The sequence below is a fragment of the Pristiophorus japonicus genome, chromosome 14, assembly GCF_044704955.1.
Source record: "Pristiophorus japonicus isolate sPriJap1 chromosome 14, sPriJap1.hap1, whole genome shotgun sequence".
Classification (NCBI taxonomy): domain Eukaryota; kingdom Metazoa; phylum Chordata; class Chondrichthyes; family Pristiophoridae; genus Pristiophorus; species Pristiophorus japonicus.
The window spans coordinates 117,768,783-117,794,168 of record NC_091990.1 but is presented as its reverse complement, the minus strand read 5'-3'; the positions used below and the strand labels follow the sequence as shown (position 1 = coordinate 117,794,168).

The 25,386-nt window shown below is 44.5% G+C and overlaps 1 protein-coding gene and 1 long non-coding RNA gene across 5 annotated transcripts in view; one reads left to right on the top strand and one right to left on the bottom strand.

The window, feature by feature from the left end:
• LOC139280059 (uncharacterized) overlaps positions 1-17,145 on the bottom strand; it is a 31,152-nt gene extending 14,007 nt beyond the window's left edge. The window contains exon 1 of the long non-coding RNA XR_011596606.1: positions 16,874-17,145. This is a non-coding gene — a long non-coding RNA (uncharacterized lncRNA). The remainder of the gene's footprint in view (positions 1-16,873) is intronic.
• Positions 17,107-25,386, top strand: part of wt1a (WT1 transcription factor a) — a 92,195-nt gene continuing 83,915 nt past the window's right edge. For 2 of the 4 annotated variants that reach the window (XM_070899535.1, XM_070899534.1), the window contains exon 1: positions 17,107-17,940. In XM_070899535.1, coding sequence (XP_070755636.1) covers positions 17,544-17,940 — 397 coding nt within the window. In that variant the 5' untranslated portion in view covers positions 17,107-17,543. The remainder of the gene's footprint in view (positions 17,941-25,386) is intronic. The other 2 variants (XM_070899533.1, XM_070899532.1) reach the window with 1 other exon arrangement.

Sequence of the window (25,386 nt, the reverse complement as noted above, 5' to 3'; positions counted from 1 at the left end):
GGGTTTAATTAAGAGGGGGGAAATAGAGTACGAGCGGAAGCTTGCAGGGAATATAAAAATTGACTGCAAAAGCTTCTATAAATATGTGAAGAGAAAAAGATTAGTAAAGAAAAACGTAGGTCCCTTGCAGTCAGATTCAAGTGAAATTATAATGGGGAACAAAGAAATGGCAGACCAATTGAACCAATACTTTGGTTCTGTCTTCACGAAGGAAGATACAAATAACCTTTCGAAGGTACTAGGGGACAGTGGGTCTAGTGAGAAGGAGGAACAGAAGGATATCCTTATTAGGTGGGAAATTGTGTTAGGAAAATTAATGGGTTTGAAGGCTGATAGATCCCCAGGGCCTGATAGGCTGCATCCCAGAGTGCTCAAGGAAGTGGACCTAGAAATAGTGGATGCATTGGTGATCATTTTCCAACAGTCTATCGACTCTGGATCAGTTCCCATGAATTGGAGGGTAGCTAATGTAAAACCACTTTTTAAAAAGGAGGGAGAGAGAAAACGGATAATTATAGACCGGTTAGCTTAATATCAGTAGTGGGGAAAATGTTGGAATCGATCATGAAGGACGAAATAGCAGCGCATTTGGAAAGCGGTGACAGGATCGGATCAAGTCAGCATGGATTTATGAAAGGGAAATCATGCTTGACAAATCTTCTGGAATTTTTTGAGGATGTAACTAGCAGAGTGGACAAGGGAGAACCAGTGGATGTGGTGTATTTGGACTTTCAGAAGGTTTTTGATAAGGTACCGCACAAGAGATTGTTGTGCAAAGTCAAAGCACATGGTACTGGGGGTAATATACTGACATGGATAGGGAACTGGTTGGCAGACAGGAAGCAGAGAGTCGGGATAAACGGGTCCTTTTCAGAATGGCAGGCAGTGACTACTGGAGTGCCGCAGGGCTCAGTGCTGGGACCCCAGCTCTTTACAATATACATTAATGATTTGGATGAAGGAATAGAGTGTAATATCTCCAAGTTTGCAGATGACATTAAACTGGGTGGCGGTGTGAGCTGTGAGGAGGATGCTAAGAGGCTGCAGGGTGACTTGGACAGGTTATGTGAGTGGGCAAATGCATGGCAGATGCAGTATAATGTGGATAAATGTGAGGTTATCCATTTTGGGGGCAAAAACACAAAGGCAGAATATTATCTGAATGGCAGCAGACTAGGAAAAGGGGAGGTGCATGGTTTATCAGTCACTGAAAGTGGGCACGCAGGTACAGCAGGTGGTGAAGAAGGCAAATGGTATGTTGGCCTTCATAGCTAGCGGATTTGAATATAGAAGCAGGGAGGTCTTACAGCAGTTGTACAGGGCCTTAGTGAGGCCTCACCTGGAATATTGTGTTCAGTTTTGGTCTCCTAGTCTGAGGAAGGACGTTCTTGCTATTGAGGGAGTGCAGCGAAGGTTCACCAGACTGATTCCAGGGATGGCTGGGCTGTCATATGAGAGAGACTGGATCAACTGGGCGTTTATTCACTGGAGTTTAAAAGGTTGAGAGGGGATCTCAAAGAATCATCTAAGATTCTGACAGGACTGGACAGATTAGATGCGCGTAAAATATTCCTGATGTTGGGGAAGTCCAGAACCAGGGGACATAGTCTTAGGATAAGGGGTAGGCCATTTAGGACTGAGATGAGGAGAAACTTCTTCACTCAGAGAGTTGTTAACCTGTGGAATTCCCTGCCGCAGAGAGTTGTTGATGCCAGTTCAATGGATATATTCAAGAGGGAGTTAGATATGGCTCTTACGGTTAAGGGGATCAAAGGGTATGGAGAGAAAGCAGAAAAGGGGTACTGAAGGAATGATCAGTCATGATCTTATTGAATGGCAGTGCAGGCTCGAAGGGCTGAATGGCCTAATCCTGCACCTATTTTTCTATGTTTCTATGTTTCATGGGAGCTGATCAAGTGCCCCAGTGGAAATGCAGGAAGAGATAAAGCCATTCCAGCGGCGCAAAGCTGAATTGTCTATACAGGCAGACTGCCTTCTGTGGGGCAATCGAGTATTGCTCCCCAAGAAGGGCAGAGACATCTTCATCAATGACCTCCACAGTACCCAGCCAGGCATCGTAATGATGAAAGCGATAGCCAGATCCCACGTGTGGTGGCCCGGTATCAATGCGGACTTAGAGTCCTGCGTTCACAGATGTAATACATGCTTGCAGTTAAGCAATGTACCCAGAGAGATGCCGCTAACTTTATGGTCTTGGCCCTCCAAACCGTGGTCTAGGGTACACGTCGACTATGCAGGCCCGTTCTTGGACAAAATGTTCCTTGTCGTTGTAGACGCGTACTCCAAGTGGATTGCATGTGAGATAATATAGGCTAGCATGTCCGCTGCCAGTACTGAAAGCCTGCGGGCCATGTTTGACACTCACGATTTACCCGAAGTCCTGGTTAGCGACAACGGGCCATGTTTTACCGGTGCTGAGTTCGAAGAATTCATGACGCGTAACGGGATCAAACATGTCACATCTGCCCCATTTAAACCAGCGTCCAATGGTCAGGCAGAGAGAGCAGTGCAAACCATCAAACAAGGCTTGAAGAGAGTAACTGAAGGCTTACTGCAGACTCGCCTATCCCGAGTCCTGCTTAGCTACCGCACGAGACCCCACTCACTCACTGGGATCCCACCTGCTGAACTGCTCATGAAAAGAGCACTTAAGACAAGGCTCTCGTTAATTCACCCTGATCTACATGAACAGGTAGAGAGCAGGTGGCTTCAACAAAGTGCACCATGATAGCACAAATGTGTCACGCGAGATTGAAATCAATGATCCCGTATTTGTATTAAATTATGGACAAGGTCCCAAGTGGATTCCCAGCACTGTCGTGGCCAAAGAGGGAAGCAGGGTGTTTCGGATCAAACTTTCAAATGGACTCATTCACCGGAAACACTTGGACCAAATCAAACTCATATTCACGGACTAGCCTGAGCAACCCACCTTGGACCCTACCTTTTTTGATCCCCCAATATACACACCAGTGGCAACTGGCACCACGGTTGACCACGAAGCAGAACCCATCATCCACAGCAGCCCTGCAGGGCCCAACACACCAGGCAGCCCAGCAAGGCCAGCTGCACAGCAGCCCAGCGAGGGCCCAACAAATGATTCAACAACACCAGCTTTCACACCGAGACGATCAACCACGGCAAGAAAGGCCCAAGATCGACTCACATTGTAAATAGTTACATTATTGACTTTGGGGGCAGCGGGGGGGAGTCAGTGTTGTTATATATGTGGACTTATACTTAAAGAAGTGGCCCTAGAAATAGTGGCTGTATTGGTGATCATTTTCCAACAGTCTATCGACTCTGGATCAGTTCCTATGGACTGGAGAGTAGCTAACGTAACACCACTTTTTAAAAAAGGAGGGAGAGAGAAAACGGGTAATTATAGACTGGTTAGCCTGACATCAGTAGTGGGGAAAATGTTGGAATCAATTATTAAAGATGAAATAACAGCGTATTTGGAAAGCAGTGACACGATCGGTCCAAGTCAGCATGGATTTATGAAAGGGAAATCATGCTTGACAAATCTTCTGCAATTTTTTGAGGATGTAACTAGTAGAGTGGATAAGGGAGAACCAGTGGATGTGGTGTATTTGGACTTTCAAAAGGCTTTTGACAAGGTCCCACAGAAGAGATTGATGTGCAAAATTAAAGCACATGGTATTGGGGGTAATGTACTGACGTGGATTGAGAACTGGTTGGCAGACAGGAAGCAGAGAGTCGGGATAAATGGGTCCTTTTCAGAATGGCACGCAGTGACAGGGGTGCCACAGGGCTCAGTGCTGGGACCCCAGCTATTTACAATATATATCAATGATTTAGATGAAGGAATTGCGTGTAATATCTCCAAGTTTGCAGATGACACTAAACTGGGTGGCGAAGTGAGCTTTGAGGAGGATGCTAAGAGGCTGCAGGGTGACTTGGACAGGTTAGGTGAGTGGGCAAATGCATGGCAGGTGCAGTATAATGTGGATAAATATGAGGTTATCCACTTTGGGGGAAAAAACACGAAGGCAGAATATTATCTGAATGGCGGCAGTTTAGGAAAAGGGGAGGTGCAACGAGACCTGGGTGTCATGGTACATCAATCATGGAAGGTTGGCATCCAGGTACAGCAGGCGGTGAAGAAGGCAAATGGCATGTTTGTCTTCATAGATAAGGGTTTTAAGTATAGGAGCAAGGAGGTCTTACTGCTGTTGTACAGGGCCTTGGTGAGGCCTCACCTGGAATATTCTGTTCAGTTTTGGTCCCCTAATCTGAGGAAGGACATTCTTGCTATTGAGGGAGTGCAGCGAAGGTTCACCAGACTGATTCCCGGGATGGCTGGACTGACATATGAGGAAAGACTAGATCGACTGGGCCTTTATTCACTGGAGTTTAGACGGATGAGAGGGGATCTCATCGAAACATATAAAATTCTGACGGTACTGGACAGGTTAGATGCAGGAAGAATGTTCCCGATGTTGGGGAAGTCCAGAACCAGGGGACACAGTCTAAGGATAAGGGGTAAGCCATTTAGGACCAAGATGAGGAGAAACTTCTTCACTCAGAGAGTTGTGGAATTCCCTACCGCAGAGAGTTGTTGATGCCAGTTCGTTGGATATATTCAAGAGGGAGTTAGATGTGGCCCATACGGCTAAAGGGATCAATGGAGAGAATGCAGGAAAGGGGTACTGAGGTGAATGATCAGCCATGATCTTATTGAATGGTGGTGCAGGCTCGAAGGGCCGAATGGCCTACTCCTGCACCTATTTTCTATGTTTCTATATTTACTCTGTACAGCCACCAGAGGGCTCATCCCCTGGAGTCCCAAGGGATCCCATAATCCCTTGGGAGCACAGGTATTTAAGGAGGTTTCACAGGTTGGAGAGGCACTCTGGAAACCTGCAATAAAGGACTACGGTCACACTTCACTTTGAGCTCACAGTTTTCAGTCCGACTCTTTCTCCATACACAACAGAAAGCACTGGTCTTCAATTTTACCTATGGTATAACGGCAGCGTTAGAATGAGTCAAGATGACCCTTTTAAAACTTGTGCCCTCACCACCTCGTGAAGATGATATGAGCTACCTGCTCCAGGTGGTTTCACACCCAGCCTCAAATGCCCAGAAGGGCACCTGTTGGGCCACAGCTTTACACTGAGACCAGTAAACTCCAAGAGTTGGCACCAACCATATTGAGTAGATTGGGCCTAGATTGAGCAGGTTGATTTCTGGGATGAGTGGGTTGTCCTATGAGGAGTGATTGAACAGAACTGGCCAGTACTCTCTGAAATTTAGAATAACAAGAGGTAATCTCATTGAAACATACAAGATTCTGAGGGGGATTGACAGGGTAGATGCTGAGAGGATGTTTTCCCTAGCTGGAGAATCTAGAACTAGGGGGCACAGTCTCAGGATATGGGGTCGGCCATTTAGGACTGAGATGAGGAGGAATTTCTTCACTCAGAGGGTGGTGAATCTTTGGAATTCTCTATGCCAAAGGGCAGTTATTGAGTATATTCAAGGCTGAGATCGATAGATTTTTGGATGCTAGGGGAATCAAGGGATATGGGGATCGAGCGGGAAATTGGAGTTGAGGTTGAAGATCAGCCAGGATCTAATTGAATGGTGGAGCAGGTTCGAGGGGCCTTATGTCCTACTCCTCCTCCTATTTCTTATCTTCTTATGCATCCTATCTACATTGCCTGACTACAGCTTGGGTTCTTCAGCCCAGAGCTTGACATGTCCACAAAACTTCTCTCCCAGCAGTTATATTCTAAGGTGCACTTGCTGTGTCAGCTGTGGCTCAGTGTGCAGCACACTTGTCTCTGAGTCTGAAAGTTGTGGGTTCAAGTCCCATTTCAGCACATAAATCTAGACTGACACTCCCATTGCAGTGCAGAGGGGGTGTTGCATTGTCGGAGGTGCTGTCTTTTGGATGAGACGTGGACATAAAAATCCCATGGCACTATTTCGAAGAACAGCAGGGGAGTTATCCCTGGGCAGTGAGTGTACCCCTCCTGAGCTGCGAGTTTGCAGCTCTAAGGCTAAATTAAATAATAACTTGTACAATGACCAGAGTTACTGGCATGCGTGACTGGGTGGTCTTTCTGCGCTTGTGTTGCCAGCTGGGCTCCTGTTACCAGATCGTTGGCGAGGAAGTGCCTGGGAGCATGGCAACCGGAGTAGGTGGGAGAGGCTGTGAGGGAGGGTTCGGTTACAGTCACTGGGGGAAGGGGGTGGGCTAATCCTCGACACTGTGGGGGGAGGCACAGGTGTGACCTCAGCCACCAGGGGGGAGGGGTCAGGTGTGGCCTCAGTCACTGAGGGGAGGGGTCAGGTGTGACCTCAGTCACTGGGGGGAGGGGGGTCAGGTGTGACCTCAGTCACTGGGGGGGAGGGGTCAGGTGTGACCTCAGTCACTGGGATGAGGGGTCAGGTGCCTTAATCTGCTTCAATAGTGTACGGTCACATCCGCGGTAAAGTTCCTGCAGATAATCACAGCGAACATTAAGGGCAGAGGTGGGAAACCCCAGCACTGATGGGGAAGTCCAGAACCAGGGGTCACAGTCTAAGGATAAGGGGTAAGTCATTTAGGACCGAGATGAGAAGAAACTTCTTCACCCAGAGAGTGGTGAACCTGTGGAATTCTCTACCACAGAAAGTAGTTGAGGCCAATTCACTAAATATATTCAAAAGGGAGTTAGATGAAGTCCTTACTACTACGAGGATCAAGGGGTAGGGCGAGAAAGCAGGAAGGGGGTACTGAAGTTGCATGTTCAGCCATGAACTCATTGAATGGCGGTGCAGGCTAGAAGGGCCGAATGGCCTACTCTTGCACCTATTTTCTATGTTTCTATGTTTCTATTTCCCTTAGTAAAGGGGTCAAAAACCAGGGATCATAGATTTAAAGTAATTGAAGGAAGTTTAGAGGAGATATGAGGGGAAATTTATTTACCCAGAGGGTGGTGGGGGTCTGGAACTCACTACCTGAAAGGGTGGTAGAGGCAGAAACCCTCACCATATTCAAAAAGTGTTTGGATGTGCACTTGAAGTGCCATAACCTACAAGGCTACGGGCCAAGAGCTGGATTAGGCTGGATAGCTCTTTGTTGGCCGGCGCGGACACGATGGGCCGAAATGGCCTCCTTCCTTGCTGTAAATTTCTACGAATCTATGATATTGAAAGAGGGACATGTCCCACCCACACTCTCTGACCATTTGAGTGTTAGCTACTGGGAGAGGAACTCCATACATTCCCAGGGCTCTGTCCTTGGGAGGAGAATTGGAATTCAAAGCAGGTAGAAGCCAGGCAAGTTGAATAAAGCACGGAGTGGCTGGAACCCATACTCCAGTAACCTGTCTGATGCCAGCCGCTGCTGTATAATGGCAGCCTAAACTCGATTTGGGCAACTTCAGACCCACATTTTAGTGACCAGTTCTGACCCTCAGTCCCCAGTCGTTGAAATGGCGCAACTGTGCGCCAGTGTTTGATACAAGCATTGAAACAACCAACTTTTCGCCAACACATTAAAACAGCGCAACTTTGATGTGCGGTTTTTCAAAGCCGTGAAACGGTGCAACTTCGCACCCGTGTTTTATCAAGACAAAATGAAACTGAGCAACTTTTGGCCAGTGTGGTCTATCCGAGCAAAGCACGAGTGTTGTGCTCACGGATCAGATAGGGTGATGTCCATTGTGCCCAATCCCCACCCCAGACACTCTCAGTGTGAGCTCAATTTATTATCCTGCCATTCGCTTGCAGCATTGCATCACAACATTCTCAATATTCTGAAAGCTGTTTGTTGTACTAAATAATAAAAAAACACAGCCGAATTTGCCGGGGGCGGGGGGTGGCGGGGGTTGGGGGGGGGCGGCGGCGGGGGCAGGGGGTGGGGGGTGGTATTACATGCCGATCCTTGTACAGACAAGGACCTTCTCAACTTTCAGTATCCGTGCATGAAAGAAGCATCTTAATATGTTGCCTTTGACATGTTGCGTTCCATCAGCCCAGTTGATGTTACCCCCAGTCATCAAGATCCACGGCGAGGCCCTGGACACCGTGGTCCACTTCCCATATCTTGGGAACCTCCTATCAACAAGAGCAGGCTTTGACGACGATATCCAACACCGCCTCCAGTCCGCCAGTGCAGCCTTTGGCCGCCTGAGGAAAAGAGTGTTTGAAGACCAGGCCCTCAAAATTGCCACCAAGCTCATGGTCTACAGGGCTTTAGTAATACCTGCCCTCCTATGTGGCTCAGAGACATGGACCATGTACAGCAGACACCACAAGTTGCTGGAGAAATATAACCAATGATGTCTCCGCAAGATCCTACAAATCCCCTAGGAGGATAGGCACACCAACATCAGCGTCCTCATCCAGGCTAACATCCCCAGCATTGAAGCACTGACCACACTCGATCAGCTCCGCTGAGTAGACCACATAGTTTGCATGCCAGACATGAGACTCCCAAAGCAAGGCTCTACTCGGGACTCCTTCACGGCAAACGAGCTAAAGGTGGGCAGCGGAAATGCTACAAGGGCACTCTCAAAGCCTCTCTGATAAAGTGTGACATCCCCACTGACATCTGGGAGTCCCTGACACAAGACCACCCTAAGTAGAGGAAGTGCATCCGAGAGATTGCTGAGCACCTCGAGTCTCAATGCCGAGAGTTTGCAGAAATCAAGCACAGGCAGCGGAAAGAGCGTGCGGCAAACCAGTCCCACCTACCCCTTCCCTCAACGACTTTCTGTCCCACCTGTGACAGAGTATTGGACTGCTCAGCCACCAAAGAACTTACTTCAGGAGTGAAAGCAAGTTTTCCTTGATTCCGAGGGACTGCCTATGATGATGATGATGTTATTCACTGTTCTAAGGAAACTCAATGTAAGTGGAGGAACATCACCTCATCTTTTGGTTAGGCTGTTTACAGCCTCCTGGACTCGACATTGGCTCAGATGCAGGAAGCAAAGGGTAATGGTTGACGGGTATTTATGTGACTGGAAGACTGTTTCCAGTGGGGTTCCGCAGAGCTCAGTACTAGGTCTCTTGCTTTTTATGGTGTATATCAATGATTTATATGTCAATGGGGGCATGATTAAGAAGTTTGTAGATGATACATACAATTGGTCGTGTGGTTGATAGTGAGGAAGAAAGCTGCAGACTGCAGAAAGATATCAATGGACTGGTCAGGTGAGCAGAAAAGTGACAAATGGAATTCAACTGGAGAATTGTGAGATAATCTATTTGGGGAGGGCTAACTAGGCAATGGAATACACAATAAATGGTTGGATACTGAGAAATGTAGAAGAGCAGAGGCACCTTGGAGTACATGTCCACAGATCCCTGAAGGTAGCAGACCAGATAGATAAGGTGGTTAAGAAAGTATATGGGATACTTTCCTTAATTAGCTAAGGCATAGAATATAGGAGCAGGGAGGTTATGCTTGAAATGTATAAAACACTAATGTCACAGCTCGAGTACTGTCTGCAGTTCTGGTAACTACAGGAAAGATGTGATTGCATTAGAGAGGGCACAGAGCAGATTTATGAGGATGTTGCCTGGACGAGAGAATTTTAGCTACGAGGAAAGGTTGGGTAGACTGGGGTTGTTTTCTTTGGAACAGAGGAGGCTGAGGGAATACTTAATTGAAGTGAATAAAATTATGAGGGGCCTGGGTAAAGTGGATAGGAAGCACCTATTCCTCTTAGCAGAGAGGTCAATAATCACGGGGCATAGATTTAAAGTAATTGGTAGAAGGATTTCAGGGGAGTGGAGGAGGGTGGTGGGGGTCTGGAACTCGCTGCCTGAAAGGGTGGTAGAGGCAGAAATCCTACACATTTTAAAAAGTACTTGGATGTGCACTTAAAGTGCCATAGCCTCCAGGGCCATGGACCAAGAGCTGGAACGTGGAATTAGGCTGGGTAGCTCTTTTTTCGAATGGCACAGACATGATAGAAACATAGAAACATAAAAATTAGGTGCAGGAGCATGCTATTTGGCCCTTCGAGCTTGCACCGCCATTCAATAAGATCATGGCTGATCATTCAACCTCAGTACCGCTTTCCTGCTTTCTCTCCATACCCCTTGATCCCTTTGGCAGTAAGGGCCATATCTAACTCCCTTTTGAATATATCTAATGAACTGGCCACAACAACTTTCTGTGGTAGAGAATTCCACAGGTTCACTACTTTCTGAGTGAAGAAGTTTCTCCTCATCTCGTCCTAAATGGCTTACCCCTTATTCTTAGATTGTGACCCCTGGTTCTGGAACTTCCCAGCAACGGGAACATTCTTCCTGCCTCTAACCTGTCCAATCCTATCAGAATTTTATATGTTTCTATGAGATCCCCTCTCATTCTTCTAAACTCCAGTGGATACAAGCCCAGTTGATCCAATCTCTCCTCATATGTCAGTCTTGCCATCCCAGAATCAGTCTGGTGAATCTTTGCTGTACTCCCTAAATAGTAAGAATGTATTTCCTCAGATTAGGAAACCAAAACTGAACACAATATTCTAGGTGTGGCCTCACCAAGGTTCTGTACAACTGCAATAAGACCTCCCTGCTCCTATATTTAAATCCTCCAGCTATGAAGGCCAACATGCAATTTGCCTTCTTCACCACCAGCTGTACCTGCATGCCAACCTTCAATGACTGGTGTACCATGACACCCAGGTCTCGTTGCACCTCCTCTTTTCCTAATCTGTCACCATTCAGATAATATTCTGTCTTCCTGTTTTTGCCCCCAAAGTGAATAACCTCACATTTATCCACATTATACTGCATCTGCCATGCATTTGCCCACTCATCCTGCAGCCTCTTAGCATCCTCCTCACAGCTCACACCACCATCCAGCTTAGTGTCATCTGCAAACTTGGAGATATTACATTCAATTCCTTCATCTATACATTGGTGTATATTGTAAATAGCTGGAGTCCCAGCACTGAACCCTGCGGTACCCCACTGGTCACTGCTTGCCATTCTGAAAAGGATCTGTTTATTCCGACTCTCTGATTCCTGTCTGCCAACCAGTTTTCTATCCAGGTCTATACATTACCCCCAATACCATGTGCTTTAATTTTGCACACTAATCTCTTGTGTGGGACCTTGTCAAAAGCCTTTTGAAAGTCCAAATACACCACATCCACTGGTTTTCCCTTGTCCGCTCTACTAGTTATATGCTCAAAAAATTCTAGTAGATTTGTTAAGCATGATTTCCTTTTCATAAATCCATACTGACTTATACTGATCCTATCACTGCTTTCCAAATGCGCTGCTATTTCATCTTTAATAATTGACTCCAACATTTTCACCACTACCGATGTCAGGCTAACCGGTCTATAATTCCATGTTTTCTCTCTCCCTTCTTTTTAAAAAGTGGTGTTACATTAGCTACCCTCCAGTCCCTAGGAACTGATCCAGAGTCGACAGACTGTTGGAAAATGATCACCAATGCATCCACTATTTCTAGGGTCACTTCCTTAAGTACTCTGGGATGCAGCCTATCAGGCCCTGGGGATTTATCGGCCTTCAATCCCATCAATTTCCCGAACACAATTTCCTGACTAATAAGGATTTCCTTCAGTTCCTCCTTTTCGCTAGACCCTCGAACCCCTAGTATTTCCGGAAGGTTATGTGTGACTTCCTTAGTGAAGACAGATCCAAAGTAGTTGTTCAATTGGTCTGCCATTTCTTTGTTCCCCATTATAAATTCACCTGATTCTGACTGCAAAGGACCTATGTGGTCTTCACTAATCTTTTTCTCTTCACGTATCTATCAAAGCTTTTGCAGTCAGTTTTATGTTCCCTGCAAGCTTCCTCTCATACTCTATTTTCCCCCTTCTTTGTCCTCCTGTGCTGAATTCTAAATTTCTCCCAGTCCTCAGTTTTGCTGCTTTTTCTGGCCAATGTATATGCCTCTTCCTTGGATTTAACACTATCCCTAATTTCCCTTGTTAGCCACGGTTCAGCGACCTTCCCCATTTTATTTTTACTCCAGACAGAGATGTACAATTGTTGAAGTTCATCCATGTGATCTATAAATATCTGTCATTGCCTATCCACTGTTAACCCTTTAAGTACCATTTGCCAGTCTATCCTAGCCAATTCATGTCTCATACCATCAAAGTTATCTTTCCTTAAGTTCAGGACCTTAGTCTCTGAATTAACACTGTCACTCTCCATCTTAATAAAGAATTCTACCACATTATGGTCACTCTTCCCCAGGGTTCCTCGCACAACAAGATTACTAATTTGTCCTCTCTCATTACACAGCATCCAGTCTAGGATGGCCAGCTCTCTAGTTGGTTCCTCGACATATTGGTCTAGAAAGCCATCCCTAATACACTCCAGGAAATCCTCCTCCACCGCATTGCTACCAGCTTGGTTAGCCCAATCTATATGTAGATTAAAGTTGCCCATGATAACTGCTGTACCTTAATTTCTTGTTTAATGCCATCCCCAACCTCACTACTACTGTTTGGTGGTCTGTACACAACTCCCACTAGCGATTTTTGCCCTTTGGTATTCCGCAGCTCTACCCATAGAGATTCCATATCATCCAAGCTAATGTCCTTCCTTATTATTGTGTTAATTTCCTCTTTAACCAGCAACACTTCCCCACCTCCTTTTCCTTTCTGTCTATCCTTTCTGAATGTTGAATAACTCTGGATGTTAAGTTCCCAGCCTTGGTCACCCTGGAGCCATGACTCCGTAATCCCAATTATATCATAATCGTTAATAGCTTCCTGCGCAGTTCATTCATCCACCTTATTACGAATACTCCTCGATGGGCTGAATGGCCTCCTTCTGTGCCATAATTTGCTATTATTCTCTGATTCTATAACAATTTCAGATCATAACCTCGGCCCCCATTTTTCAGACAGCAGTTGAATGATTCTGCCATTCATTTACACCTCTTCCAGACCCATCTATGGTTTCTTTACTTGCCCCATTGTCAGCTCCTTTAGCCTTGCAGCATCATGCCTTTTGTCATTTAATCTGTCCTGCCTTCCATCCTACCACAGACCTTCCCTTTTGTTCTTTCCTTCCCGCCACCCTTTCCCTGCCCCTGCACCTGCTTAACGTCTGTTACATCTCTAACTTGTTCCAGTTCTGACGAAAGGTCGTCGACCTGAAACATTAACTTTGTTCCTCTCTCCACAGATGCTGCCGAACTTGCTGAGCATTTCCAGCATTTTCTGTTTCAATTTCAGATTTCCAGCATCCGCAGTATTTTGCTTTTGTATTGATGTTATTGATGATCGTCTTTGGGAGCTGCACAAATGGTCTGATACCAGTCACCCCATCCCCAACCCCCTCGCCCACCCTAAAAGAGAGCGCCAGACCGATTTTAAAACCGAATCACAACCCGAAATGAACGAGTGTCAATTTCAGAACGGAAATAAATGATCCACGGATGCACCCAGCCCCAAAAAGCACATCAGTCGCCACAGAATAGTTTAAACACTTCGAGATTAATATGAAAATTAATTATTTAATTGCTCGAGTTGGCTTTTTTTGGTACTTGGTACTTGCCTAAAAATGTTTAGACTTATTCTGGTGAAGTTTGGAATTTTAAAGGCAGTTGTTAAAAACCTGATTAAAGTTTGCAAACGGAGTTGGGGTTTAAGTGCAATAACTGGTTGGTTAATTATATAGTTTTCAGTTAACATGATAACTAGGCACGGTGTCCTATCTCAGCGAGTAAGGTGTGAGCAGTCTTGGGACGTTTAGTTGCAGTGTGTCACACAGGGTGGGGGAGCCAGGTAGAGAAAGGTGGCAAATGGAAGGTCGCAGCCCGTTTCACTGAGCTTGGAGCCGAGTGAAATTGAACGAAAGTCGTTGTTCAATGACCAGATCGAATTGCAAACTGCCATCAATGTGCCGTTTCATTAAACCAATTAGCACTAGTTCAAATAAAACGTTCAGACTTGGCAGTAAAGACGCGAGGGAAGAATTTACACTGAAAACGCCTCTCCGAATGACTTCGCGTCCACTTCGGAAGCATAAGCAAAGTTCGCTAATCCTGACAATCAATTCGTGGGGAACCAGCAGAGAACAGATCCCTATCTCAGCACAGAAACACGGCGAATGTTATCTTCAGAGTCGTTCGTTTCTGTACTTCTAACGCAGGCTAATCTATAACTATAACTATATTTCAGTCCCCAAAAGTACAGTATAACTTGGGACAGAGCCCCGCTTTGTTAATGCTCACTCTCTCTCCCTCACTTTGCCGACACGATTTATTTCACCAGGTTCTTTTTGAAGTATGATTACTTTTAAAGGTGCATTTTGCCACGTTTTCCTTTCCCCGCAATATGTAAAGAACCATTTCAAATTCAAATCGCCGCACCTTTGTCCCTTAATCTTCAGTTGTAATCACTTTTAAACAAAACAAATTAACCTCAAACTGATTTAGAAACTATTTTGAAATGTCCAAATTTGGCTTACAATTTGTTTGAAAAAAATGAATCTCCCCGTTTTTGAGAGACCGCGATTTTAACTTTCTCTTCGTTTAAAAAAAAAATAATTTTAAAAATGAGCTGATTAACTTATCTAAAACCATTTTGAAATGTTCAACTTTTTGTTGCAACTGGCGGAAATTGTAAGAATTATTATTTTTAAAATCCTGACATTTACAAATTCGCTTCAGTTAATGTTTTGAAAAATATATTCCAACACCTGCCAAGCATTCTCGCCTGTCTTTAGTCTCTTTCTGTGATTCCAGTCACACCTCAGAGAAATTTAGCGAGGAAACGTGCGGTGTAACTGACTGTAAAAAAATCAATATAAATATTAATTAATCAAAAAACAGATGCATTTTCCTTCCATATTGGTAACGCCTAAAGTTTTTAAAAATGGATTTCAAGTTAAGAGTAACTACCAGAACACAGCAGGTAATGATGAAAAACAAATCCATTTTTCTTCCTCTTAATCATACAGCGAAAAATATGATGGTCGTATTTAACATATAAAATGACATAATATAACATGCGTTGTTGTGGTCTATATAAAACCACTGCATGTGAAGCACTCAAACATTTGAATACTAAATAAATGATGCTGCCTCAAGTGACTGTTCTCTTTCACCAGCTTTTCTTCGTGCAACTGATTCATGGACCTTTCCCAAAACTTTGGGCATGACTATTTTGAACTTCTGATGCGGCCATACAGTTTTCAGGACATAAAAATTGAGAAATAAGACTCCGTGTTATGGGGCCCGCTCCTATCTTTACTGTTAAATTTGCCAAGTGCGAGCACGGCGTTTATATATGGGGTGGGAGCGCATTGGTGACTTTTGCTCAAAAATATACCACAATCCTAGCTAATCACTGAAACTGAAACATCATCAGGACGCAGTCGGACGGGGAGAAAGTTAAACCTCCCATAATTTGGGGATTCATAATCCCCAAATTATGTGCATTTTCCACCAATTTCGAAAATACTCCTTTCCATCCCGATGCCAGATTAACATTTACCAGGCTACATGAAAAATAAATGTCCATGGCTTTTCGTAAGCCAGCCTGAAGTAAATAATGAATAGAATAATTGTGTACACGGTAACCACGCTGTTTCACTCTTCTAATGGCCTGACTGTGAAAACATGATTTAAGAATGTTTGCAAATGGAACTGCGGCAAGATATTCAAAACATGTAATTTGCAGCTCGGTATATTTCCGTGTATACAGGACACGCAGCAACAGGCTGCAAAGGCATTCATTAAATCACTGTTACAAGATATTCTCTGTACGGTAACTGTGTCCCATCACTTTGGACCTATCCTTGTGCAATCAAGCCATCGGCCCCACTCTTTAGTTAATTGTGAACTTTGAGTAAACCAACACCATTTTAAAAACAAATGAAAGTGTGCAAGTGCAAAGGCATTGTACAACAATTGTTCGCCTTCACTGTTGCTACAAGCCTCGCTGGCGTTCGATGAAGCTTTTCACCTGCTTGTATCAAAAGAGATCTCGGTTGTCTCCCAACTGTTTTTTTTAAGAAAGCAAATTAACGAGATCGCTGTTTAACTGACCGTCGGATTCTTGGACCGTGTGAAAATTAAAAGGAAAACATGTCAGGCACAAAGTAATTGTCTGCGAGGGGAAAGTTCATTAAGGTTTAAATGGCCGTTTATGTGCTGCCCGTTTCTTTAATAGATTGCGGTCTGTCAGTTCGCGACTGATGCCTCTCTCCTGTTCTCTCGTCTGGATTTTTTTTTAAATAAAGCTAATAGTTTATATATATTTATATCATCTCCTCGTTACAAATTACCTGCACATCCCTCAACAACCCCGGCAGTAACCCCCAAACAAATTAAGTCCTAATTTGATGATTTTTATTTTCTGGGCCAACATTGCTGGTGAATGACAAGCGGTTTAGTCTCTCTGTTTTACACCACCCTCCTCTACAAACTAACACCCAACTGACCATACATTACAACATATCGCCCCGTGTCTGAACATTAATACCATTCTAATGACAATACCATTTTTTTTTTGTAAATCCTCGCATTTTAAAAAATAATTATGCAAAGATTTCGCCCTCTCGACCATTTTGGGGACTCGAGATGTTACTCCAACTCATAAATGAAGTGATTGATTGCCGAATTCAAATCGAAATTATGTATTTTTATTTAAAACAAATATCAAGTAACGATTTAGATTATGCTTTGGAGGCCCCCAGCAGAATTCACGAGTCTTCAATATCCGACAGAGACTCCAATACCAACTTGCAGAAGATATAAAGCGCCTGCGGCTTCTTGCTTGTTTCAAATATTACAATAATTTGAACCCAGGGAGTCAATTTCGCTCCCACCCGAATATTTAAAAAAATGTAGTATGCGGCTTATTCTATGTTTAATTCGACTTACTCATCTGATCCACAGACTCCATTATTGCAGGGGAACCTCTTCAGAAACTATGGGGCAAGTTTGCTCAGAATCGCACTGACGTTTTGACTTGAGTCGAATGATTCGGTATTAGGGATGAATTACTCCCATCGCTCCCCCTCCTCCCACACACACATCCCCTCTCCCCCTCCCCCGTTAGTTCTCCTCTCGCCCACTAATCGACCATTTGAACCACACAGCAACACAACTTTAGCCTGGGCATGAGGAGCCTGCCCATGTAACGAGGGGAGACGGATCTCAAGCAGAAGTTGCAGACTCCACCTACTCGGAGTATTTGAGGCCGGGAGTCGCCAATCCCGTCCCACATATGTGGCCATAGTGTTGCTGCTGCTGCTACAACACCCACGTCTCGCCATACACATCATACACATCAACTGACAGCCTCAACCAACTTTTTAAAAACACAACAGCCCTTGCGATCTCTCCGTTGCGAAGAGCCTGTGGAACTTTTGACCAAGCGAAGACTCGTCTGCTGAGATACCAGCCCTGGGAATATAGTACTGGAGGGTGGAGGGTTTGGAAGGAGGGGAGGGGGGGTTGGAAATAGGGAAAGTCTGATTGATTTAGATCTAGAGAGAGAGAAACAACATAAACGATTGATTCGTTCTGGTTCAAAGATAATTTGGATGCCATGGGTTCCGACGTGCGGGACCTGAACGCCTTGCTGCCGGCTGTCTCCACGCTGACTCCGGGGAACAGCAGTTGCACCATGCCGGTGAGCAGCGCTCCCCAATGGGCGCCGGTACTCGATTTCCACCCGGGCGCCTCGTACAACGCCCCGCTAGCCCACCCGTCCTTCATCAAGCAGGAGCCGAGCTGGAGCGCCAGCGAGCCCCACGACGACCACTGCCTGAGCGCTTTCACCGTCCACTTCTCGGGCCAGTTCACCGGCACGGCGGGGGCTTGCCGCTACGGGGCGTTCGGGGCCCCACCGCCGACCCAAGCGCCTCCGAGCCAGGCAAGAATGTTCAGCAACGGCGGCTACCTCAACCACTGCGTTGACACACCGCAGCCGGCCAGGAACCAGGGTAAGCAAAGTCAACCTCTACCAAAAAACCTGCAAGAAAGGTTTCCTTCTGTACACCCACAAACTTTGTTTTTAAAGCAAATTAAATCAATAACAAAACTGTTAAGGCATGAAAGTTAACTGCTTATTAGCAGTGTGTGTGTGTGTCAACTGTTGCATCCCTTGAACTGTGTGTGTTCGTCGGGTCGATTTCATTTGTTCAATGGCTTTCTCGAATTTGACACAAAAACAAATATTGAACCAGACCCTAGATTGATCCAGGCAGCTTGTGTTGTGGTGTTTAACAGTGGTTTACCTCTAGGAATGGAATGGTTAAATGATGTATATTTCAGAATGTCCCCCACCCTCCCCCAAAAAAAGTTTGTATCAGTGCTGGACGGGATGTGTGTGGTGTGGGGGAATCAAAAGCAAAATGGAAATGTAAAGACGACATAGAGAATTCAATGTAAAGACACGACATCTCTCCGTTTCAAGACTTGCAATCTAGATCACGTCCCTCAAGACGCTTAACATAGTTACTTTCTGACTGTGCTATTGAGCAGAAGTTATGTACAATTTTAAAAACATTTTTTAACTTGATTTTCCCAAGCCGGATTCTGATGGTTCAATCCCAGCACCCCAGGTTAGAAGGTTTCCTACCCCGTTACTTCACACGGCCGACCTGTGTCAATCACACTTTCAGCCCAGCTCTCGCCCTTGTTCAATTATTGTGTGAAGGGCGCTCCGATGGGCAAAGAAAAATTGGATTGAATTGTGTTAGTGTAAACTTCAGTGAGATCTGAATGGGGGAAATAACCACAAAAAAATGTCATCGCGAACCAAATGTGTGTAGCCCTTTCCTCTAGCTGCAGAGAAAGAGATTGTAAGAGTGCTTGCTGAAGACTGAGGGATCCGAATAATAATTGGACATTGTAATGAATAGCGGATAAATTCTTTCTTGTTCGCGCGATGCCTGTTAGGTCGAATTAAATAGTTTAGTTTTCCACGCCTGGTACTCACAGAATCTCGTTTCTAACGCAAAAAAAATGACAGGTGGGCGAAATAGTAATTCCTAAAATAGTAGTACCCGAGGGATTGGGTAGAAAAAGAAACACCCTTTCGTTGTGTGAATGTGTGTGGACTATTCTGAGGCGCACTTTTATTATTTCATACATTCACACAAAGTCAAGACTTTAATGCAAGTAGTTCATTTAAAAATATAATTAAAGCGTAATCTTGCGTTTGAAGCGCAACACGTGCATTCCAGTTTGCTTTAAGAGGTCAGTGCGTGATATGAACCCAAGTGATTAGAAACCACGGCCAACTGGACGGAGGTTGGAGGCCGAAATCATAAAACTATTTTTAAAAGCACAGGGCATTAGTTTTAGCACGAGGTTCCCACTCCCCATGTGTAGAGAATCATTGGCAGTGGACATCAGTGACTGTCGCTGCCATGTATTCGTTACTGACAGGAAAACCTTTCGATATTAAACAAAAGAGAGGCGCAAATGGGTATTAAGCGGGGTTTGTGCGATTTAAACTGTACAGATCCTTTCTGAATCTTGGAGATAGTTACACGGCCGCCTTAAATATTTTCGTTGGAGGAGCTCTGGCGAAAAGGCTTTTTTAAAAATCTGATAGCACTTTGCAAATTAATATTTCATTTTCCTTTTGCAAATCGACAGAAAATAGTTTATTTTTTTTATATAATAACATGGACAGTTGATTTACAAGGCGGGCGCCCCATTCACACAGAAACAAGATCAGAAATATAAATGTTTTGCCTCCCCACCGCCCCCTGTGAATATTTGTGTTAAATCGAACGGAGATTCCTCCTTGGGCACACGCCGACATAACTAACGATTCGACAGACGAAGGAAGGAATTGAACGAAAGGGCGAGCAGATTGTTGCAAGGTGTAATTCACCTGTCCTGGACCTGGGAACCGAGGGGCATGTCTGCAGTAACTGGCCGCACTAACTTTAAAGACAACGTATTTTATTTGGGATTATGCCTCGAATTATGGATTTGAATGATAGATTTTTTTTTGGTTGCAACTTTGCTTGATGACTTCTGCACTGTGTGTTGGTACACGTCAAGAGACGGAAGGAGGTTCGAGTGGAGCATAAACGCCGGCAGAGAGCAGTTGGGCCGAATGGCCTGTTTCTGCGCTGTGTGTAATTCGGTGTCAGGTACAGGGGTGGTGGGGGCCAGACTGCAGCGTGTTGATCGGGTGAGCGGACTTGGTATCAACCATCTCAAGGCTGCAAGTTTAACAGTCTGACTGGAATCCCGATCGTGGGAAAGACGCTACCTTGGTTCAAAGATTACCTTCTGCCAAGTCTAGAGAGAGGGAGAGACATGTTCAAACGGGACATCTCTCTGGTTTAACATCCAGCTGCATTCTCAAGAGGAGTCTGCAAAATCTGCACACAGATGTACCCAGAGGGGTGGGGGTTCAATTATATTTCAGCACATTCTAATCAATTCCTTTTTCTTTTTTTTGTTGCTGTTGATAAGATCTTTAATTGAAAGGGACCTTTCCATCAAATCATTTGTTCAGAACCCAGAAAAAAGGGGTTGGGCGTTATCGCATTTCGAAACTGTGGGTCGAGCTATTACCGGAAGGACAGCAGCCAGAAAAATAATAATCCGCTTTTGCTTTAAACAAATTTGAAGGTCATCGGCTAACTTGCTATCGCTTGTAAAAGAATAGTCTCAGTGTATTCTCGGCTGCATTTTCCAATACATCAGACTGCAAAAAAAATGCTACAATCATTCGCCAAACTGTAGACTAGATAAAGCAATTTTTTTCTTTAAACACACATCCATTAAACGAAGGTGTGTTGTCTGTTCAACTGTTTGTGTGTATGAAAGATTCCTTGCACAGGAAGATTAAAACAATATTCAAAAACTGAAAGCACAACGGATACATTCCATTATGTATATATAGGATTGTAATTCTAAAACTTTCACATTGCTATTGGAGAAGGGATCTTTGAACAATACGAGTTTTATCCTGCTCTGCAATTGAACGAAATGATGGTAAAATCCTGAGGATTGTTTACTTCCTGATTTGGCGATTTGCCCAAAGTGTGTGGGGATAATTTTCTAACTCCAATTTCCAAAGGAGGTTGAAATGATTTCAAACCGGCCTATCACTCTTTGCCAAAGCCCTTTAGAAATATCCCGTTACACTCTAGATTGTCTTGAATTAGGATGCCGTCCTTTCTTTTTTCTTTGTCAACTACCCAATTTCGGCCAGAAGGACTTTTCCCATTAATTGCCCAAAAGGTGCGATAAATTCGCAATACGATTCAAAATGGGATATTTACGGATTTTCACAGGAAATTAACGGAAATAAAATCTGACAATGCGAGTCCAAGCGATTCACTGTAAATGGACCAGGTTTGCCCTGTGTGGGTACACAGTGTAAAGATGCGCTGATAGATTTTGCTGCTATTCTCCGATGTTGTTCGGAAGTTCCTCGTTAGTCTGAGTGAACTTACCCGTTGCTCTATATTTTTCTCATTCCGTTATATTTTCGAACTTTTCATTCAATAAAAACAACTCCGAAACTGTAACGCGGACAAGTAGCGGCGTAGAGTTACGGATCGGGGATTATATACACTGCTGTTTGATATAATCTTCCCTTTGCACGGAGATGGAGCGGACTGGTGCACACCTGTATTCTAAAGAAACAACCCCTGCCCCCCGCCGCCGCCACCCCCCCCCCCCCCCCCGCCCCCCGAGTCTTTTTCGCACAATGAATCAGGATCTTTGCTAAATCACCTTTGTCATAAATTTACTTTGTGATAATTGTGCATCTTTTGGGGAAACAGATTTCGTTGCCATCATAGAGTTAGAGGCAGTGGGGAATCTGAATTTATTTAATGTAGATAAATTTACAATTTAAGCCAAGGAGGCGAGTGGGACCAGGTTAGAGTGGGGAAGTTCGACGGTCGGTGACTAGGGCAGTGTTGATGGAGATTTGCGGGTAGCGCCAATGGATGCAATGGAACCCGAACCTGTTCTGTGAAACGGTAACACGTCGCCAAGATCTGACCTCCCCCGTGCCCACTAAATAACTAATCCACCCAACGTTATTCACGGGTAACAGGAATTCCTGTCGGGCTCCTGCGCCGTTTGCAAAACTTTCGCGCAAGATCAGCGGGTTAGAAAGCTTTGTGGAACCTGGATCTAAAAATATCAACGTTTGTTGGGACCCCGACTCTCCACAACTGATTGAACAAGTCAAGCTGAATTGTGCCGGTTAAGCCGTTGATTCTGTCGTTCAGACCCTTCAAAGGGCCACGAATTGTGGCAAAGGCAATTTTCACCACATGTTTAGCCACACAATAACGGCACTGTGTGACTCACTGTAACGTGTTGTCTTTGGGATGTGTCTGGGAGACGAGAGGAAGCTCTCTGGACAAACGAGTTCTTTTTGTTAACGTGTGTTATTGAAATACGCAACACGGGCCGTGAATCGGCGCAACTTGCACGCCGGCGGATCCTCTTAACGAAAGGGAGTCCTTAAAAAAAACAAATGATGACTTTTTAATTAGAGCAGGAACGGGTTGCGTGTTAACAAACAGCCGGGATAATTGAAAGTGAGAAGGGTGATTTACAGCGGCCGGTCCTGCTGGGGTCAAATGTAGGCGCGGAACTTTCTGTCAGTCCGGCTTTCGCACTTAAGCTTGTTTGTTTATTTTTTTGACAGAGGCAATTTGCTTTATGCGGTGGGAGGTGGATTTAATTTGATGTAAAAGTTGGGGGTGGGGGGGGGGGGCGGGGTGCCTTCAGACTCACAACCGCCGGTGTGACTGAGTCCGGCCAGAGGAGCAGGAAGTTTATTACCTACTCGGCAGATGGACGCTGTCTTTCTGGAGAGGAATATTATTAATAATAACAAACTACAAGCGCCCTACTTACAGCACGATTCAAGCAACACAAATCCAGTCTTGCTGTTATAAATGACACATCTAGTCATTTCCAATTCCATTTTGAGTTCGGTTGAACTCGCTGATAAAAATGCTCGCCTTGCTGGAGTTTGAGGATTAAGGAGCAATTATACTTTAAGGAGTATAATTGAACACTTGTTAGTGTATAATATCCACCTCCCTCTACTAAACCACGCGGTAGCGTTCTGTTGAGGGGGTTTTGCTCAGTATTGCAACGGCGTTTTATCATTTGTCTTTGCATGCTACACGACACACATAAGATGCAGACTGCAGACAGAGGGTGGTGGGAGTCTGGAACTCACTGCCTGAAAGGGTGGTAGAGGCAGAAATTCTCATTGCATTTAAAAAGTACTTGGATACGCACTTGAAGTGCCGCAACCTACAGAACTACGGACCAAGAAAAAGCTGGATTAGGCTGGGTAGCTCTTTTTGGGCCCGCACAGACAGGACGGGCCGAAAGGCATCCTTCTGTGCCGTAATATTCTATAATAAATTTCAATGACTTAGGAATGACAGTGCCAGCAATTCACGGCGCAGACACGTTGGGCTAAATGGCCTCCTTCTGTACGGTAAATCTCTACGATTCTAATCACTACGATTCAATTCAAAGAGCTGTAAGATGCAATATTTTCCCAAACGCTTAGGGTATTGATGTACAGCAGCTATGCACCAAACAGGTGATTTCCCCCAGATCATAAGGCAGAAGGCAGGGCCCCTGAGCGCTATGTGAAGATGTTACAGAACAGGTTGGAAATCGGGAGTTAAATCTGAAGCCACAACGCGGTGGAGATTGCAGTCTACACGGAACTCCTAGCCAATTTCACTTATTCGGAATATTCCCCGTCAGCTAGACGTGCAATAGAGTCCGGGTTTGCTCGTAATATTTGGAGTATCGCACAATTTTTTTTGCATAAAATTGAACCTGCACAAACACTTTCTGAGACTTAGGAATTACACCGAAAATCTGTCTCGCTTTCAGGATATTTTCAAATGAATCTTATTCGGAAGAGGAAACGCGTTAGGTTAGATTTTATTCCGCTTTTATGACACAGAAAAGTGCCGCTAAAATAGCATTCACAATTTCTTAAACTCCAGCTAGTACTAAGTAAGCGCCGTGTTTATAATTTAATTGCATTAGTTTTAAAAACGACAGATTCAATACTCTCGGCATTGATTAACTTTCCACTGAGTGCTGCCACTCTTACTCGAATTTACATAGGCCCCTGAAATAACTTCACCAATCACCGGCAGAATTTTTGTGAAAACTTTAGTTGAGAAATTTGAAAGAATGGATATTAATGGTCAGTAAATGAACAATTCCATCCGAAATAACGAAAGATGCCGAAGGGCAGTTATATGGCCACTGTGCTATTTCATTATGCATCGGAAGGATTGAATTCCGGGTTTGAAACAATTGTAAAACAACAGGACATTCCTATTTACAACAGTTTACTAAATGTTATTAGCAACCATATGCCTAGTAGGTGCAGGATATTTTGTTGTTGAATTGGCTCTTTATAGGCCGATAACTATAATTATTAATGTCTTGTAGTAGCGTATTTGCTGAAGAATTGAGAATCCGATGGGACCCAGTGCATCAATTCCCTGGGTTCTACATAACAACAGTGACTGCAGTTCAAAAGTACTTCATTGGTTGCAAAGCGCTTTGGGACGTCCGATGCCGTGAAAGGCGCTATAGAAATCCAAGTCTTGATAGCGCTACTAGTTTCCCCAACAGCGAAAAAACCGCGCGCGGAGTCTTTTTTAAACGCAGCCACCAAACACCGCCAACAGCAACACATGCTACACCCGCCTTTACCATTTACAACTTTCCTTTAAACTATCTTTTTTACTATTTACAACTTTTTAAAAAACATTCTTGTTTTGTGGAAGTCATATTTAGTCCCAGTTATTTAGAACGCATCTTGGAGCTCACATTCTCCAAACTTCAACTGTGCTTTCTTTCTGTTTTCTGCCATGATTTTAACCGGCTGTTTTTAAAAGCGTGATACCCATTAAAAAAAAACTCAGCTAATTCCAAACTCAGAATTCAATATAAAATAGAAATAAAGGACTTGCATTGATCCAGCGCGCGTACCATGCCCCTGGATTTGTACCTTCCATCTCAATGCAATTCAATAAACGTAAAAGGACAATTTTAGGCTCCTGCGGAATTTCAGTATTGTCGCCAAAGAGAGGACATTAAAACTGGGAGCGGGGCGACAAATCACACGAATGTTACCTGTAAAACCGTGTAGATTTGAATTTCCACCTATGGTTAGGTCAAGACTTTGACCCCCAGAATTGCACTTGTTCGGCAGAAAAATAAATACCCAACCATGTCTTCGTTTTTTCGTTTGTCCTGTGGGGTCCCCAGCGAATCTTGTCAAAATTCTAGGATTAAAATGAGCGGCTGAAATGATTATTCGAGGTGAGGTGCGGGACCCATTCATTACTGCGTAAAACAGAAAATACCTAGTGAAGTTTGTCTCCGGGCACGAACCT